Source organism: Pogona vitticeps, chromosome 3 (genome assembly GCF_051106095.1).
Source record: "Pogona vitticeps strain Pit_001003342236 chromosome 3, PviZW2.1, whole genome shotgun sequence".
In the NCBI taxonomy this organism is placed as follows: domain Eukaryota; kingdom Metazoa; phylum Chordata; class Lepidosauria; order Squamata; family Agamidae; genus Pogona; species Pogona vitticeps.
In genome coordinates, this window is record NC_135785.1 from 195932195 (window position 1) to 195951948 (window position 19754).

General features: G+C 38.8%; 1 protein-coding gene across 1 annotated transcript in view; it reads left to right on the forward strand.

The window, feature by feature from the left end:
* Positions 1 to 19754, forward strand: part of USP9X (ubiquitin specific peptidase 9 X-linked) — a 131824-nt gene that overhangs the window by 13324 nt on the left and 98746 nt on the right. The window contains exon 2 of the mRNA XM_020783881.3: positions 17794 to 18047. Coding sequence (XP_020639540.3) covers positions 17952 to 18047 — 96 coding nt within the window. The 5' untranslated portion in view covers positions 17794 to 17951. The remainder of the gene's footprint in view (positions 1 to 17793; positions 18048 to 19754) is intronic.

Consider the following 19754-nt stretch of genomic DNA (forward strand, 5'->3'; position numbering starts at 1 on the left):
AAATCCATCCTGGTTGAAGTTTTCATTAAAATAGCCAATCATTTGGATAAAGAAGTACTAGGAGAAGAATGGGATTAAACATGGGATTAAACAATTATGAAGAACATGTCAGTAACGATAAAGGAAAAAATTTACAAGGTAATATGGAGGTGGTATTTAATGCCAGTAAAACTGAATATAATAAATAAAAATTATCATCACTATGTTGGAGGTGTAAAAAAGAGAAGGTACTTTGATACTTGATGGAATGCCTGCTTCCACCTAGATCTACTCGGATCACCCGCATGAGCCAGGAGGTGAGGCTGAGGAGCCTAACGACAAGGGAGGCCCGGAAAAAAAGGACACGAAACCGGGCCTTCTCGGCGGTGGCTCCTCACCTCTGGAACAATCTCCCTCCTGAGATCCGCGCGGCCCCCACTTTGGACACTTTTAAAAGTCAATTAAAACATGGCTATACATTCAGGCCTTCCCTCCAGTTAATACAGTATCTGACTTTTCTGTTTATTCTCTCCTTATGTATTTTTTATTCTATTGTTGTATTCTGTTTATTACAATATGATTTATGTAATTGTTTGTGTTTTTTGTATTATTTCACTGTTTTTACTATATTGGAAGCCGCCTAGAGTGGTCTTTTAGACCAGATGGGCGGGGTATAAATCAAGTAAAGAAAGAAAGAAAGAAAGAAAGAAAGAAAGAAAGAAAGAAAGAAAGAAAGAAAGAAAGAAAGAAAGAAAGAAAGAAAGAAAGGACGTATTTACATAATGTGGTGTTTATGTGAAGTAAGAAAGCAAGAATGGAAGCAAATTTTTAAAGAAAAGGGAATTAACTGGTTTAAATATTAAAATGTCCCCATCAAATGGCATTATTGAACATGATTTAGGTAAAGGTAAAGGTTCCCCTTGACATTTTTAGTCCAGTCATGTCCGACTCTAGGGCGCGATGCTCATCCCCATTTCCAAGCCATAGAGCCAGCGTTTGTCCGTAGACAGTTTCCGTGGTCACGTGGCAAGCGCAACTAGACATGGAACACCATTACTTTCCCACGTGGCCAACGTGACTAGGGAATGCCGTTTTACCTTCCCACCGAGATGGTACTTATTTATCTACTCGCATTTGCATGCTTTCGAACTGCTAGGTTGGCGAGGAGCTGGGATAAAGCGACGGGAGTTCACTACGTCATGTGGATTCGATCTTACAACTGCTGGTCTTCTGACGATGCAGTACAGGCTTCTGCGCCACCATGTCCCTTAAACATGGTTTAAGAAAGATCAATTATTGAAAGAAAATAAGGATTCAATTGTAATAATGTTACGGCACCAAGTTTAATTTTTGCAAGAAACTGGAAAAATGATAACCAACTCCGTTCAGAGGAATGGTATAGAGAATTATGGGATATGGCAATTAATGATAAATTGACATGTGATATGAAAATAAGAGAGCCCTATCAAAAAACAATGATTTTAAGCAAATATGGAGTGTATTCTTGGAATATGTATTTCGGAGAGGGAAGGGCTATATACGCTGAGGGAAGAAACAAATTTTGGAGAGAGAATGGATTGAATGAATTTTAAAAATACTATTATACTTCGCCTGAGGGCGAAGGTGGCACTGGTGTATTATGTAATTGTATTTTATTGTGGTGTTAGGTTTATGTTGTTTAGGTTGGATGTTTGTTTAATAAAAAAAGAAAAAGAAACAAAATAGCCAGACAGGAGTGAACTTTTCTTGAACAATGTTCAATATGCAAAAGAGTGGCATTGTATCTTTAATTAGGAGACTTGCCATGTGAACCTATTCAGTTGTTGTTGGCATTTATGTCTTATGTCTACTACAACTATGTATGTTTTAGACAGCGTATAATTTCTACACTAATACCTCCAGAAATTATATGTGTGCTTCTTCTGATAACTGAGACATATCATTCACATTGAAGGTACATATTTTTGAAGAAATTAGTGTCTTGAAAGGACACTCATTCAAGAATATTTGAATTTTTTTTATAAAACAGCATATATTTATGTTTATGTATTGGTTAAATAGCCTATATGTACAGAGTACAATTCTAAAATCCATCTGGTAAGTATTTGTCAAACAGTAAAGTATAATGGAGCATGGAGAGACCCACCTTCAGGCAGGTCTTTTTCATCCCTTTTAACCTTTTAAAGCATTTTCTTTTTTTAAAATAATTTTATTTTATTTTTTACATAAAGGGTGACATAGGAACATGGGGGTTAGGGTTTGTGAGGGAAGGGGATTTGTGAGGGAGAGGGGAAATCATAGCATACTAATATCCAATCTATACCTATTGCCATATCAAATCCAAAATCATTCTATTTACTCTTTTCTGCCTTATGTATAAGGTTCACATTTCACTATATATATTCAGCTAGTACCTGTTAATTCAGTCCATTTATAAAATAAGTCCCATCTTTCTGTTGCCCTTTGGAAGGATTGGTCCTTCATAACTTCCGATAAGATGTCCATTTCGGCTATTTCCCGTATCTTTTCCATCAGATCTTCTTGTTCCGGCACCGCCATACTTTTCCAATTTCTAGCATACATAACTTTGGCTGCTGTAATAATATATATAACTATATGTTCCTTTGACCTATCTATGTTATCGGGTATCATGCTTAATAGAAACAATTCTGGTGTTAGTGGTACTTTACAAAGCAGAATTTGTTGTAACATAACATGCACTCTTTTAAAGAGTGCATGTTATGTTACAACAAATTCTGCTTTGTAAAGTACCACTAACCCCAGAATTGGTTTTAAAGCATTTTCTGGGCGTATGGGGACATGTAAGAAATGCCTTGAAAGGAAACATTGGGTCAGTGTTCATTTGCTTTTTTCAATAAGAGAGGCTTTTTAACAGAGGGTAGGAGACTGCAGAGAGGTAAAGGGCTGGATGGTCTTCATTTTCAACTGCTAAATATCAGATAAATTTTGTTTCTTCTTCATGGCCTCTATGATTCACACAGCTGGGTTCTGTGGCTGTGCAGACAGCACCACAGAATCTTCAAGCGCTTTGCCTCACTCCATTTTCTTCTTTGGTTTTGTGGTGCATGCTCTGCCCACTCTCCTCAGTCCCCTTTGTGTCCACCACAGCAACAACATCTCATGATTGCTACTGAGCTCAAAAAATGATTTATACTTTTCTTTTGCCTTATAACTTACTTTATCCACTTTCTATTTACCTTTATTATTTTCATAGTTCCCTTTAAAAAAAGTTTAGATTGTTGTTTTGTACTCTCCTCCTCTCCCACAGGCGTAACAGTTGCTTTTCTTTTTGGTGGATTTGGTGAAATTTTGTACCGGATGTGGATCCAAAATCCCAGAAGCAGATGAACACAAGCAGTGCTTGTTTTGTTTAGGATAATCTCATGTAGTGAAGTCTTGTAACATTTGTAGAGGTTTCACTAAGCTCATTCTCAAAAACCCTCAATCTTGAATGAGATCCCATTTGTGGGAGAAGTCTTTAAAGGCAGTAGATTCAAATCAGAGGTCGTCATGGTATAGAGATTGTACTCAGTCTCACTCACCCTCTGTCGACCTAAGATACTGCACTGATCCCTTTTCTCTGCCTGCTTCTGTATCTTTATAATAATAATAATCCATTCCACTGCAATGCCATATTCCCCTTGATATACGAGTAGTCTTTCATGTAAAGAACACCATTCAAGGAGACACTCACTGTCAAAATAGAGACCACTCCCCTTATAATCGAAGGTGTACTAAGTACAAATTAATGTCACTATCGGTGTACTCTTTACCACTTTCCAGTTCAGTATCTCCCTCAATTTTGAGAATTCCTCATAAGCACACAGAAAAACATTCTACCATGATATCAAACTCAATAGCTCAACATTTCTTAATGGATGTGGTTATCTTACCTCCTCCAGAGCCAAAATCCATGTTCATACCCATCCTTTCACAATGCTACGCTATAAGGCCAAAATCCAGTTCTGCTTCTGTGTCCAAAGATCTTCTAACCCCAAATCCATCTGTATAAAACAGAGAAATGGACCATGATTCATCTGGCTCTGATGAAGAACGAGAAAACAATTGTGAAGCACCATTAGTCTCCTTGCCAGGATAGTGAACCTCTCTCTCCATATAATGATCTTTAATTCTATAATAATTTAATTGAAAGAATGGCTAAATCTCTATGATTTCAAAGCCTACACTCTGCAAAAAAATTGCAAGGTTACAAAAGAAGTCAAATGGACCACTCAAAATTGCAGTGCTTGAAACATTGCTTAGTCCTGGAAAAAAAAATCTTCAATAGGAAAGAGTGGATTTCCAGTTTAAGTACCCAATGCCCAATTCAAGTATTGTAGAAATGTCACAAGTGAAAAATAAAAATCCAACAACACCAGTAAGTAAAGAAGGCAGAAAATTAGAAATTTGGGGCAGAAAAAATGTATTATTTTTCATCTTCTCACATGAGCAGAGCCAACTATCAAGTGATGATAGGGGCATACAGTATCACCAAATCATATGAAGAAGTTCTAGTCATTGATAATATAGTGTGCACAATTTCATCCAAGCAGAAGAGGCCGTAAACCAACGAGCAAAAAATTACCATTACAGCTAGGGGAGGAGAGAAGGGTGTGAAACAACTAATTAAACTCTTTTTTAAAAAGGCAACTAGGATGATAAAGAAGGCAAGTAGAAAGAGGATAAGATAAGTTATGAGGCAAAAGAAAAATATAAACTACTACTTTTTGAGTTATGGAGTGATTATGAGATGAGGTTGCTACTGGGATCTAAATAATATGAAGATTTTTTTAGGAGTCCTGCATCTGTACTATTATCATTTTTTTATTTTCTAGGACTTTTAAGATAGCAGAAGGCTTATGAGAAATGCTTAAATACTATTTTGGCTGTTCGTTTAGAGAGATCTATTTTATCGATAATAACATTGGGTGAAATCCTATTGTGCAATTATGTAAACTGCAACATTTAGAGGCAAATTTTACAAGTGTTATCTGTTGCATGTCAATTAATATGACTCAGTATGCAAACAGGTAAAGTCTAAAGAAATTTCTTAACATGTAACAAATTCATGTGTAAAGTGAACGCTGTTTTCGTAACTGCACAGCAGGATTTCAGCCATTGTGTCATATTTATCTCTGTTCTTGCTTTGAGCTATCTTTAACAAATATATTCATGCAATGAAAATATTTATCCAGTTTTAGAAAAGACTTTCATTGTGATGTATATATATTTTAAACACACACACAAAGTTTTCCACATAAGTATCTTATTCTCTTAATTTACTTTGATATTATATAGGACAGCGATGGCGAACCTATGGCACGCATGCCACAGCTTGCACACAGAGCCCTTTCTGAGGGTAAGCCATAAGTCGCTGGATCGCTACTCCTCTCCCACTGCCAAACCTGCAGAGGTGGCTGCAGCTGTGGTGCTGGTGCTTCAACAGGCAGTCGGCCAGGATCTGGAGTGGGATCTTGAGGCACCTCCGTGCCCGGGATTCCCCCTCCCGCCACAACTTCTGGTTCCGCCACATCACTTCCGGTTCCTCTGCTGCTGTGATCCGCCGCCCGCTGGTTTTGTTTTTTGTTTTCCCAGTTTGGGCACTCAGGCCCAGAAAGGTTTACTTACTGTCACTGATACAGTTGTGCCCCGCTTAATGATTACCCCGCATTACGATAAATCCGCTTCACAATAAAGTTTTTTGCGATTGCAATTGATGTTTTAAATAGGGGTTTTTAGCTTTGCGAAGATCGGGTCCCTGTTTTGGGAACCGATTCTTCGCAAAATGATGTTTTTTGAACAGCTGATTGGCTGCTTCAAAATGGCCGCCAGCTTTCAAAATGCCCCCCCGCTGTTTTCTAGGAACGGATTTCTCGCTATACAGGCAGCGAAAATGGCCGCCATATGGAGAATCTTCGCTGGACAGTGAGTTTTTAACCCATTGGAACACATTGAAAGGTTTTCAATGCATTTCAATGGATTTTTTAATTTCGCTTTACGATGTTTTCGCTCTACAGCGATTTTGCTGGAATGAATTAACATCGTTAAGCGAGGCACCACTGTATAGGATTTCCTGCTTTCAGTGAAGGCATATACAGTAAAAGATGTGTCTATTTGGCACATACATACACGGTTGCAGATTGTTATTTTTTCAGAAACATCTCTTTATAGATTCTTTACAAACTGTTGTTTTGCTTAAATGGATAGAGGTTTTACAGCTAATGTCTTCCTTGAGGATTCATATATTTAAACTATTGAGTAGTTGTATCATTAATACATCGTTCATTGGTAGGGCATGTGGTGTATGTACAGAATGTCCCCAGTTCAGTTTCATAAACTTTGACTCCTAATTTATTTATTTATTCATTTAGTTTAATTTATTTATTTGAATTTGAATTTCTAAACTGCCTGTCTGACCGATGGGCACTCTGGGCAGTTTGTAATACTAAAAAAACAATAAATATACAATTCAATTTAAGCAACAAATAAAAACCAATTTAAATTAGATTATTGTTAGGTTTCATATTCCATACTCTGACCATTGAAGGTTTGGTCTATCAACATCTAGTGAGTTTGGGAGCAACTTCCCTGGAATCTATAGCTAAAAGAACCAGATATTTTATTTATTTTAAAAATTTGTAGCCTGCCTTTCCCCTTAAAAATGACCCAAGGTAACAGTTGATTGGTTAGAGCCTCTGGTTGAATTGCTTTTGGTGATTAGAGGAGAGTGTATGGGAGTGTTCAGTATATTCTGTTTGGAAGATTTGGATCCTACCTTTCAGTTAAATGATCTTCGGAGCACCTTACTCAAATCCAGGCTGTAAAAAAAATACAGACAGGCAGATACACTAGATAGACTAATGCTTGATGAGATATAATGCATCTTTCTGTATGTTTGCATGTGCTGTCTTGAGAGACACCAAAGAAAAACGTGAAGGACTACAAGAGAAAATGAAGGAAAACAGTTATTTTTTGCATAGGCGTATTTTATAATACACATCTAATAGAAATTCAGCCCACTTTATCAGCGGTGTAACATTTGGATTAGCTTCACTTTATCAAGGATTGCCACTAGAGAGAACAAGCTAGGTGTTTCCTCAACTCTAAAGGTTTACTTTCTAATTAGAAAGAAACAGTTGCCAAAAACAAACTGCAAAGGAACAACAACAAAGAAATGAAGAAGTATGTAGTATGTCTTGCCTAAGTTTTGTTGTGAAAATACCCAGAGGAGTCATATACTGTATTTTCATCCTTGCAAATAATTTTTTAACATTTTCCTCAGAATATAGATTAGTTTATCAGTGCATTGGGGAATATTAGAGATGCCAATTTGAAAACATCTCTGTCCTAATGTTAATATTGAAATTAATCATGCAACCTCTGGATGAATTTCCTAGAATATAGTTTCCTAGAAATGAATAAAATAATCTTGGCGGCAGTGCCTGAAGTTCTGAAGTATCAGCTGGTTAAGAAATAAGTACTGTACATTTTTCTCTATATGAAACAGTACATGTCTTTGCAACATAAAATACATTAACTAATCTTGAATATTGTCTTTCCCATATTTCATTTAAGCAGTTTAGAGGTCCAAAATGTGTCCAATATGTGAACAGGTTTTTAAAATAGCTTTAATGTTTTGAAGGACAGGTAGTATATCTGTGGTAATTATGGTTAATTTGCACACAACAGTTACAGAATGGGTGTGTAACATTTAGAATTGCACAATTTTATGATGATTTACAGAGTCTAGTTAGAGGGTGTGGACTAAGATTTTGGCTACTAAAATAATGCAGCTCTCTTTGGTGTGGTCCTGAGACCTTGTCTGTGAGCCATAAGTAGAAATGAAAATCCCCTTTGAATGTGAGAAACAACTTTGACTCTTGGATCCATTGCCATGTCATTGTAGACTTTTCTTTTGCACTTCTCTGTGTTGTGGAAGTGGGGGCATGGAGGGAGGCTCTGGATGTGCCAAATCCAAGACACTTCCATGCACTCAATACTGGGGGAAATGTAGGATCTTGTCAAGTATCTTTTTTCTTTTTCTTGTTTGTGTGTTGAGAGGCAAGGTAGATCGGGCAAAAGCAGACTGTGCAGCTCATCTCCTTCCACGTTGACAGCAGGAATCCCACAAGAGTACTGTACTATAGCCACTGGATTGGCTTGTTAATGTATATTTTGAAATGACCCATATAGTACTTCCAAGAATAATTTGCTCTGTTTGTAGCAGAGAAGTAATTACCTTCACAATCTGTATATGAAAATTTTGTGTATTTAAAAGGTTTGCATAACGCACTTACTTTCGATTTGTTATTCATTTGCTAAGGTTGATGTAGAAGTCTCTTAAAAGTATACAACTTAAGATGTAATATTAAGATATTTCAGTTGACACTTGCCAACAGAATTCACTGGCATAAGCCAGTGATGACCAAGAAGCAGATATATTTCAGATGAATTCCATACTTCAGTTTGTATAACCCAAATGAATTAGAGCATTGGGTCAGAAGTGCTCAGCTTCTGTAGGATATGATTCCATTTTGCAGCTTGGCTGTATGCTTGAGGACCTTACTCTTGAAAGGGTTTGGCCAGAGTGAAGGTGAACATGAAACAGTGAAAGAGTCACTGTTGTAATGATGTAATTTATCTAATATCTGTCAAATCTATTTTAAAGCAAAGCGTGCTGCTTACATCCCATCCCATAGTGCTTAAAGCACACTCTGGGTGGTTTACAATATAATTGTTCAGACTACTCATCCCCCCCCCGCCTCCCCAGTGAGCTGGGTACTGTACTTAGTTTACTGTCCTCAGAAGAATGGAAGGCTGAGTCAACTTAGAGCCGTCTACTTGAACCCGAATACCACAGTCAGATTGCTAACTGGGGCTGGTTACAGCAGTTTCACTTGCTGCCAGTCCGTTTCCAGGCACAATTCAAAGTGCTGGTTTTAACCTGTAAACCCTGAAATATAGCCGCCTAGAGTGGTCCTGATCCGACCAGATAGGTGGGATATAAAATAAATAAATAAATAAATAAAATACAGTGGACCCTTGACTTACAGACGGCTTGACTTACAGACTTTTTGAGTTACAGACTTCTCTAGCCGCAAAATTTAGGTTTGACTTGCAGCCTGAAAATTGACTTACAGACCAGAAAAAAACCAAAAGGGAACAAAAACGGCCTGTTACGGGATTAATCGGTTTTCAATGCACTGTAGGTCAATGGAGACTTGACCTACAGACTTTTTGACTTGAGAACCGCCTTCCAATACGGATTAAGTTCTCAAGTCAAGACCCCACTGTAAATATCTCAAAAACGCTGTCTCCCTTTATGAACCTGCCTGGCTGTTAAAATCTCAGGAGAGGCCTTTCTCTTGGTCCCACCACCCCCATAGGGAGAGAGTAATGTTCCCTTTCATTTTCTGCCAGTGCTGGGCAATGAGCCCAGCCCAAATTTGTAGGGTTCTGGCTGCAAATAGAACCAAACGGGTAACAACACTGGTTGCAGCTTAGAGGGAGCATTGACAGAAGGCCTTCTCTGTTGCTGCTTCCAGACTCTGGAATCCTATCCCACAAGAAGCCAGACTGGCCTCATCTTTGCTGTACAGTATTTTCGTAGGTAGGCAAAGACCTTTCACTTCAAACAGGCTTTCTCTTAGTGACTGGCAGTCTGAGAGCAGTTTTTTTTTAAATGGATTGTTCTGCTCTGTTGCTTTTAAATGTGTTTTTAGTATTGATTTTATTTGTCATTTTAAATGTAATATTTGTTTAATTCTCTCTTGTAATATTCATATACTTATTGTGTTTTGCTTTTAAATATTGCCTTTTTAATGAAGTAGTCTGCCTTGGGTCCTTTTAGGGGAAAAAGCAGGACAAAATATGATAGCTAGCTAGCTAGCTAGCTAGCTAGCTAGCTAGCTAGCTAGCTAGCTAGATAGCTAGATAGATAGATAGATAGATAGATAGATAGATAGATAGATAGATAGATAGATAGATAGATAGATAGATAGATAGATAGGTAGATAGATAGAAATTGAACTTGGTTTGTAAGCAGAGTCTTGGTTGCAGTGCTGCAGTTTAACCACTCTACCTGATGCAGTGATTAAACTAAATTAAGAGGAAATCTTTAAATCCATTTTAAACATATTTTAAAAAATTATTACAGTGAAATAATATGTACTGTATTTTTCTGTGTATAAAATGCTACTTTTTCCTAAAATAGACAAAAATGAGGGTAATCTTATACACTGAAATAAGCTGAACCTATGGTATGCATGCCACAGCTGGCACGCAGAGCCCTCTCTGTGGGCATGTGAGCCAAGCCGATACTGCTGCCCATGCTAGCCCAGTGCAGGGCGCAGCACTGCTCGCTGCCAGGACTCAGCTTGAGCTCACACTGTCACCTTATCCCTTGCCTGAAGGAAGCCTGCGAGTGGCACTAGAGGCGGTGATCAGGTGGCGACAGCAACAGCAGGAAGTGCAAAGGAGGAACTGTGCCCGGCTGCCCCTCAGCGCAAAATCACTACTGTGCATTGACTGTGACTGGCACCGTAGGAGAGCAAGTGAGCGGGGTGCAGTGCAGCACAGGAAGCACGGGCAAAGACCCTGCCTGTAGTTGAGGAGGGGGGAAAAGGTGTCCCCTGGCTGCCCTCCAGATGACGCACCAACCCGGAGGGTGCCCACTGATTTAGGCACTCGGACTCAAAAGGATCAAAATTAGGGTGGGTGTGTTATACATGGAGTGTCTTATACGCAGAAAATATGGTATCACAAATTTGATAAGTTGCTAGGACAACTGAGTACAGTGGTGCCTCGCTTAGCGAGCGCACTGTATAACGAAGAATCCGTATAGCGATCCCTTTTTGGGGATCGCTATACGGAGCTGCCCCAATCACCGCACTCACTTTGCGACGATTGGGGCGTCCGGCGGCCATTTTGGAACCGCCGAACAGCTGATTGGCGGCTCCAAAATGGCCGCCGGATGACCCGAAATGGCCCCCTATCAGTGTTTTCGCACCCTCCCCTTGCTTACCGAGGTCGCGAAAACGCTGCGGGGGGGCATTTTGGGTCGTCCCCAGCCATTTTAATGGCCGCGGATGACCCGAAATGCCCCCCCGCAGCGTTTTCGCGACCTCGGTAAGCAAGGGGAGGGCGCGAAAACACTGATAGGGGGCCATTTCTGGTCATCCGGCGGCCATTTTGGAGCCGCCGATCAGCTGATCGGCGGCTCCAAAATGGCCGCCGGACCGCGAAAACATCGCTGGAGGGGTAAGTTTTGGCGCCTATTGGAATGCATTAAACTAAGTTTAATGCGTTCCAATAGGCTTTTCCTGCCCCGTACAGCGATGTTTTCGCATAGCGAAGGTTAATCCGGAACCGATTAACCTTGCTATGCGGGGACTACTGTATCCTAGTCTTTAGTAGCAGGAATAGCAGAAGTGACAGTGATTCCAGTAAGCTTCAGTAGGCTACTAGACACAATGCTGCGGAAAGATTGGCAATCCCCAACATGATTGGGGATTCAAGAGAGGCAAGAGCAGAACATACAGAAGGATTATAGAAGAAAGTGTAATGATGTGAAGGGAAAACAAATGGAACATAAACAATCAAGATCCTACATTTGATTAAACAATCCATTTCATTTCATTACCAGAAAGCAATTAATTATAAGAATCATAGAATAGTGAAATTCGAAGGGGCTTCTAAGGCCATTAAGTCCAACCCCCTGCTCAGTGCAGGAATAAAAATCAAAGGATATCTGTCAGGTGGTTGTCTTAAGTTTCTTTTGAATGTGTCCAGTATTGGAGCACTCATCACCTCTTGTGGTAATTGGTTCCATTGTCTCACTGCTCTAACAGTTAGGAAGTTTTTCCTGATAATCAATTGAAATCTGGCTTCCTGTAACTTGAGCCCATTTTCCCGTGTCCTGCACTCTGGAATAATTTAGAAGGGACATGTATGACATGTATGACATGTATGTATGTCCTATGTATGACAACCTTTCATGTGTTTGAAAAGTGCTATCATATCTCCCCTCAGTCTTCTTTCCTCAAGGCTAAACATGCCCAGTTCTTTCAGTCTTTCCTCATAAGGCTTGTTTTCCAGCCCCCTGATCATCCTTGTTACCCTCTGAACTTGTTCCAATTTGTCGGCATCCTTCTTGAAGCGTGGTGTCCAGAACAGGACACTACCCAAGATGAAGCCTAAACTGTGCTGAATGAAGAGGAATTAGCACCTCATGAGATTTGGAAACTACACTTCTGTTAATGTAGCCTTTGAAATCTTCCTTTCAAAGAGGAGACCACAGGACTGCTGGTGGTTTGTGACTGAATGTGGTGGCAAATTGCACTGCTGAATTTCAGTAGCATTTTAAATTCAACCGGAATTAAATTTAGTGCCATTTGAACCAATTAAACTTGTGGAGAATTTAATTTACTATATCCCTATTGATTCAGTGGGCCCATTCTAATGCAATTTACCATTGCTAAGCAACAGGATTTCAGTCAATATAGCATTAAGGTTGTGCTGGACAAAATATACAGTAGTTTTCTAGATGTTGGATGCACTATGTATCCCACTAACTGTAGCTAGTACAATTCTTCTAGCTAAAACTGTAGCACAGCCTTCCTTATTAAGTGAGTGAGTAAGGTGTTTGGATGGACGGAAGAGCAGTAGAATCAGTTAAAGGCCTTGATCAGTGTACATGATTCCCAAGCTATGGTTTAGAAGAAAGAGTTTTTTTCTGGATATTATTTGCTTTACACTTTTTGTTTCATCTCCTCAAAGCAAAATTAAAATAGGTCTAAATGAAATGAGAGGCTCTTGGAGTAATAATATATGACTGTTAAGCTTGCATTGTTCTTCTAGGTATAAAGAATGATGTGGAAAGTGTGGACCTCTGAATGTTATTGGGCTGCCGTTCCCAGTACAGTGGTGCCTCGCTTAGCGACATTAATCCGTTCCAGGAAAAACGTTGCTAAGTGATTTAATCACTAAGCGATTTTAAAAAGCCCATAGAAACACATTAAAACGTGTTTAATGCGTTCCTATGGGCTTAAAAACTGACCTTATGCGAAGATCCTCCATAGGGGCGGCCATTTTCGGTGCCTCTAAAGCGAGACAAAACAGCTGGTGACCATTTTGGAACTGCCGATCAGCTGTGCAAAAAGGGTTGCTTTGCCACGATCGCTTCCCCGTGATCATCGCAAAGCGATTTCCCCCCATAGGGGCCATTGCTAAGCGATCGCTCTGGCGCTGGCCAAAACCCCATCGCTAAGCGATTTCATCGTTCAACTGAGTGATCGCTAAGCGAGGCACCACTGTATTTCTCACAGTTGGCTATGTTGGCAATAGGTCTTGACATTTGGGAGACCAGTGACATTTGTGGGACTTTGCTTTAGCCATTTTAGTTTAAAATGTCTGATTTTGCATTATTAATCAGAGCAACGTAGTTGCTGATTTCCTTGGTTTTAAGTATCATTGTTTACGTTTGTTGAGTATGTTCCTATGGTGTCCTGTCATTTATTGTTGCTGGACAATAGCCTGTGAATTCTTTATGTCTTTTAAAAGATAAATAGTATGCTGTGGATTTTAACAGGTTGTGGTACAGATTCTGGGTCTTAGTTGATGATTGGCATGAAGCCTTTGTAAAACTTATTTCCCTGGAATCATTGTGCAGAAGTACCATGCCTGTCGTTTTAGAGTTGTAGGGTTCAGTATTGCAAATATCTCTGGCTGATCAGACAGTGGTCAAAATCTTGTTGCGTAGCATAGTAAATGACACTAAATTATTATTCGCTTTACACTTTTGAAGCAGTGGGGATTTACTAAGTCAACTCCGTAAGTTCAGTTGATTCCGATGGCCCTATTCCCACTGTGTTTTAGTAAAGTAAGCCACAGTTAGAGTAGACTCATTTGAATTAGTGGAACCTACAGAGGAGTGCACTCATCAGATCCCTATTAATGCATTGAGCTTGTTCTAGTGGAGTTTACTGTACTAAACAACAGAATTTTTACCAGTATACTTGAAAAAGTATACTTTTTCAAATGCGAGAGGAATGGCTTTGGTCACATTAGTGAACAATCTGCACTGGGAAGTGGATAAGAGGAGTGTATCTGAGTTGTGCTGGATCTCTCTAGGGCTTTTGATAGCACTGTTCATGGTCTCATTCTGAGGTTTATTTCTGGCATTGGACTTGAATGCACTTGGCTCCAGACCTTTCTGGATGTATAAGCTCAGAAGGTGATGGCATGACTGTTTGCTCTGTCTTGCCCCTCAGATTTCTGTTTTGTCCACTGCCCTATTATGGGCGGGGTCATGTTCTTCTTAAAGACAGATTTGTGTTTGGGTGTGCTCCTAGTTTCTTGTGTGAATCTTCATGATAAGGCTCAAGCGTTAGGCCCATTTGTAGAGGCATCTGCTCTGGCCATGATGACACATGATCATGATTACATCTCATTCACATGGGTTTAATGTGCTCTCCTGATTTAAAATAATTATAATAAAAAAACTTTTCCAGATTAATATAGTTTGTGGTATGTGAAATTACTAATGAAGGAACAGGTGTATCTTTCAGTTTTCTGTCACCAGGTAGAAACAGCATCAAGTTTATCTCAAGCTTGTAAGTGGCTACAAACCTACCATATGTACTTATCAACTCTAAACAAACAGTGGAAAATATGTAAATTTTGTAAAAGGAAGTGCAGGTACACATGATTTTTTCTGGGAATTAAAAAAGACTTGCAAGCTAGTACAGTATGAAAGTGGAATGAACAAGAATGCTGTTGGGATTCTGAAAAATGAAACAAAATTGAAACAAATATTGTTACATCCTTCCTCTATATAGGGCTGCCTATGAACACTGTTGAGAAACTACAGTGGGGTCTTGACTTAAGAACGGCTTGAGTTAAGAACATTTTGACTTAAGAACCACTCTCATAGGAAAATATTGACTTGACTTACATACTTAGATTTGAGTTAAGAACTGAAAAAAAACCACGTGGTAGGCAGGGAAAGTGCAAAATTTGAACTTTCAGTTAACTGTTGGCCAGTGAAAAGGGTGCCTGTCTGCTTCCTCACTCCTCCCAGTGTTTAGAGAGTGGATTGGGAGACAGTCTTCGGACTGCCTGGTACTGTACTGCCTGGACTGTATTTTCCCTGCCTTCCCTGAACCTTTCTTGACCTAAGAAAAAAAAGAAACAAAATATCCCCCTCTAGTGGTCGAAGGCAGAATATCAGCTTCCCATTAGTTTCTATGGACGGAAAAGAGCAGATACGGATCAAATGGTTTTCAATGCATTCCTATGGGAAATGCAGATTTGACCTGAGAACTTTTTGACTTGAGAACCGCCTTCCAATACGGATTAAGTTCTCAAGTCAAGCCCCCACTGTACCCTGTTTTCCCAAAAATAAGACCTAACCTGAAAATAAGCCCTAGTATGATTTTTCAGGATGCTTGTAATGTAAGCCCTACCCCCAAAATAAGCCCCAGTTAAGTGAAACCCCACCCTCCACCATTGTGCAGCAACGAGAAGATGACATGACTGTATTTGAATAAATGTAGATTGTTGTACATTTAAAAAAAATAAAACATCCCCTGAAAATAAGTCCTAATGTGTTTTTTGGAGCAAAAATTAATATAAGACCCTGTCTTATTTTCGGGGAAACATTGTAGTTGATCCAGAATAGTGTAGCCATTATATTGACCAGGGACAGTTGCAGGGAACCTATTTCTTGTTAAGATAACTTTTCTGGCTGCTGGTTTAATTTTGGATGCATAAAAGGAAATACAGTATTATATGTATATTTGTCCAAGTATCAAGATCTTGAAGGGTTAGTTTTTCTGTGGCTGCTGCCAGGCTCTGGAGCGCCATGTTATGGGAGGTTAGGCTAGTTTTCACCCTCTTAGTTTTCTGTTAGCAGACAAAGACATTCTTGCTAAGAGGCTTTTGGAATCAACATTGAGTTATTTCAGAAACTGGTTTTGATTGGTTGGCCCTTGTTTTTTTTCTTTGATTGACATGTTTTCAATTTATTGTAAATTTGATTTTACTAGTATTTGTTTTTAGTGTTGTTTGTTGGCAGAAAGATGGGAGGATACATTTAGTAAATTAAACAATAATTGAGTGGAGTTTTGACATTGGCCATTCTGATTTTTGCTGTGTACAATGTCAGTCTTGATTATGAATGACAAGAATATTTGTGTTTGAATGACATGTTGCTCCATTTATGGCCAGGTTCAGATGACATCATGCTTCCGTCTCTCAGAGTGATGGTTTTTGACGATCAGGCAGGTCTGGGTGGGCTTCCTTGTTACATCTATTTATGGCTTAGTACAACATTCAAAGCAGGCAAACCCATTTCAAACCATAGTTGGAGATAATCATGGTTAGCAATAATAGAGGTTTCCTGATTTCTAATGTCATTGTAAGTTATGGTTAGAGAAAAGCAAGAAGTGAAAAATTGGATTGGCACATGAGAAGTGAGAGTGTTATGGACAACTTTATGAACCTCCATGCTGTTACATGGAGTGATTTTCAGTTTTGCTTTATTGTCCAGCATAGTGACTCTTAATTTAAGATAAATTTTTGATTATGGCACTTTCTTATGGGATAGCTGTGTAACTGGTATCAGATAAACAGAAGTGTTTTTGGTTAATAACTGTAACATGGTTAAATTATTTGCTGAAAAGTGAAGGTCTTGTGCTCCTGAAATAAAATTATTAATTCAAATATAGTTTTACCAATTATTAGTAAAGTTTCCTGCCATTAAAATATCATTTTTATATTGAAGACGTAAAGGAACAGCTTGTAATTGGGCGAACAGAATACTTAAGACAGTGAATATGTACTTACAGAAAAATAAAATATAAATACTATAAACACCTATTTTTAGAAGTACCACATTTTTCTGTGTATGAGACGCCCTCCACTTTTCTAAACCAAAATTAAGAAATCTAAGTGGGGCTTAGCAAGTGTAGGGGAAAAGGGATTAAAGCACTGCAGGATTGCTTTTATCCCTGCAGTGACTGCGACTCCATGATAGTTTTGATCCCTTTCCCCCTTATACAGCCATGGCATTGCTTTGATCCTTTCCCCCTACACTTGCTAAGCCCCCATGGGACTTAGTAAGCAGAGGGGAAATTAGGGGTCAAAGCCCTGCAGGATCACTTTGATCCCTGCTTTCCCCTCCACTTGGTTTTTTCTCTCTTCAGCTTACCTCTGTGTATAAGACGATCCTCAATTTTTAGTCTAAAGACTTTAGTCAAATTTATAGTCTTATACATGGAAGAATACGGTATTTTTCTTTTTCAAGTTACAGATAAAACTTGGTGTTTAAATTAGTTTACGTATTTTACCTTGGTGCATCAGTTCCTGCCACTAATTCATGAAGTCACTTTCCTTTTTATGTGTGCAAAATTTGTATTTTCATGTTAAATACTCAATTTTAATTTATTTTTATTGCTTATAGCTCTGAAATGAGGTTAAGGATCTTAAGGAGAGAGATGAATTGTATTGCTATTCTATACTTGAATAATCCTGCTGGAATTTTGTACATGTTTTTTCTAAGCTTCAGGAAGGCTGGTTATCCTGAGAGAAGAGTACAATAACTGGAAATTTGTAAGCTACATTAGCCTCAGAGTTTACCTTTTATAGAGTTGTGTTGCTCAGAACATAAATGAAGAAGTGATGGATTTATAAGGCTGATTTTTGAAATGAATATGCTTTCATTTGTATATACAACACCAAGATTAGGTTTAAAAAAATCAACCTAATATTTTGTCTTGAATACCTCTCTTTCAGGTTATGCAATGGTCTCTGCAAAATGGCCTGTTCTTGAGTTGGAGATTTTTAAAACAGATATATGCTGGTACTTCAACTTTATTAAGCGGACTATAAGTTTTTCTCTCTCAACAACTACATAAGCAGACAAAATTGCAAAAATCTGCCCTGTTTCGAGTATGACAGCCACGACCCGTGGCTCTCCAGTAGGAGGGAATGATAGCCAGGGCCAGGCTCCTGATGGACAGTCCCAGCCTCCTCTCCAGCAGAATCAGGTAATCAAATACAGGAATCAAATTGTAGGTTCTTCTAGCTGAATGTAGATATCATTAATTATTATTAACTAGTTCATAAAACCAATGTGCTTCAGCTCTCACGTCTGTGTTAAAATACTGGTTCTTCTAGAAGAAAGACATTGCTGGTTACAAATCTCTTAAAGTACGAGAGGTTTTAATTTAATATGCATTATGGTGGTTTAAGGTTCTCTGACTCACAGTCTACAAATTTTGACTGGTCTTGGTAACCAAAAGTTGCCCTCTAGTGTGGGGAAGATGTAAGATTATCTTCCTTCAGCCAAGGAAGATTTGCAGATGTCCCTTAGAGAGAGCTTTCTTTTCAGAGTAGGATAGGATTTGAAGTTGAATTTGTGTACCATATGGTGAATATATTGCTCCAAAGAGTGGGAAGATTATCAAGTCTATCTTCTCTCCTTTCATCTCATTCTTTTTTCTCTTTGTTAAGACAATACTGTAGTCTGAAGGCTGAGAACTGTAGGAGGTACAGAAAACAATGTGCCTAATGTAAATCTTGCCAGGAAACTAGAACATCTTTTTCCTCCTCTTGCTCCAAGCAGTACTTAAAGAGGAACTTGGTCACAAAAAGTGGCTTTTTCTTTCACCTTGGAGCATGTTTGGAATGTAAGATGATTGCCCAGTTACATGAGTCAGAGCTTTTACAAAAAGTTTCCTATGTGGTGGGTGGCACTTTGTTATTAAATGTGTAAGGTTGCACAGAACTCTTGATCACTCTGAGAAATGATAAATATAAGTAGTACTAAAAACCCAGTCAAAGCAATAATGCATAACTGTCCATCTAAAAATCGCACTCAGGTAGCCAGTCACTGAAGGAGAGCTTGCCTGAAGCTTTGCCTGCTTGCAGAAGGACAGCAAAAATGAGGCCAGTTTGGCCTTCTTTGGGTGTTTATTGGTATATATTGCTTGGGGGCACAATCCAATCCAATTGTTGGACACTTTTCTGGCCTTTTGAATTATGTACACAAAAGAGTATTATAGTTTTTCATTTGGGATATTAATTATCCGTGAAAAAGTTCTGTTAGGAGATCCCTGTTTTTGCCAAAATAAGGCTGCAGTGGTATTCCCAGTAGACTGAGCCTGAAGTAGAATTGTTACTTAGATTTATTTAGAACACACATTTGATAGGAAAACCTTCCCTATAACCCTCCCTCAAAAGAAATGTTAACAGTTTTGAAATAAAAGAAAATTAAAATGAGATGATGAGAAGTGGTAAATGAATCTTTCTTTGGGTCATGAAGAAGGTGGGAGAAAACAGCTAATGAAAAAGAAAGATACAGTCTGCTATGTCACCCAAATGCCCCTATAAAGCAAAATATGCTTATATACCACCCCATAATGGTTGAAGCACTCTCTGCAGAGACAACCCTGAACAGGCTTCCTGAACTGAGGATCGAACTCTGATCGCGAGCAGAGTCTTTGACTGCGGTACTACAAATTAACAACTGTGCCACAGGGCTTATTTTCATGAGGTATTTGCGACAAAAAGGTGCAAAAGAGGAGTGCTTCCAGAAGATTCTACCTTACATTCATAAACTAGAGAGTTTTATCTAGAAAGAAATCCCACTAAATTCAGTAGAGTTTTCTTTGGAGGGAGCTCATACAGAATCACAGTGAAAGTGTTTTTGCTGCTTATGTATGTTCAGCTGAAGAAAAGGATGCTTCTGGGTT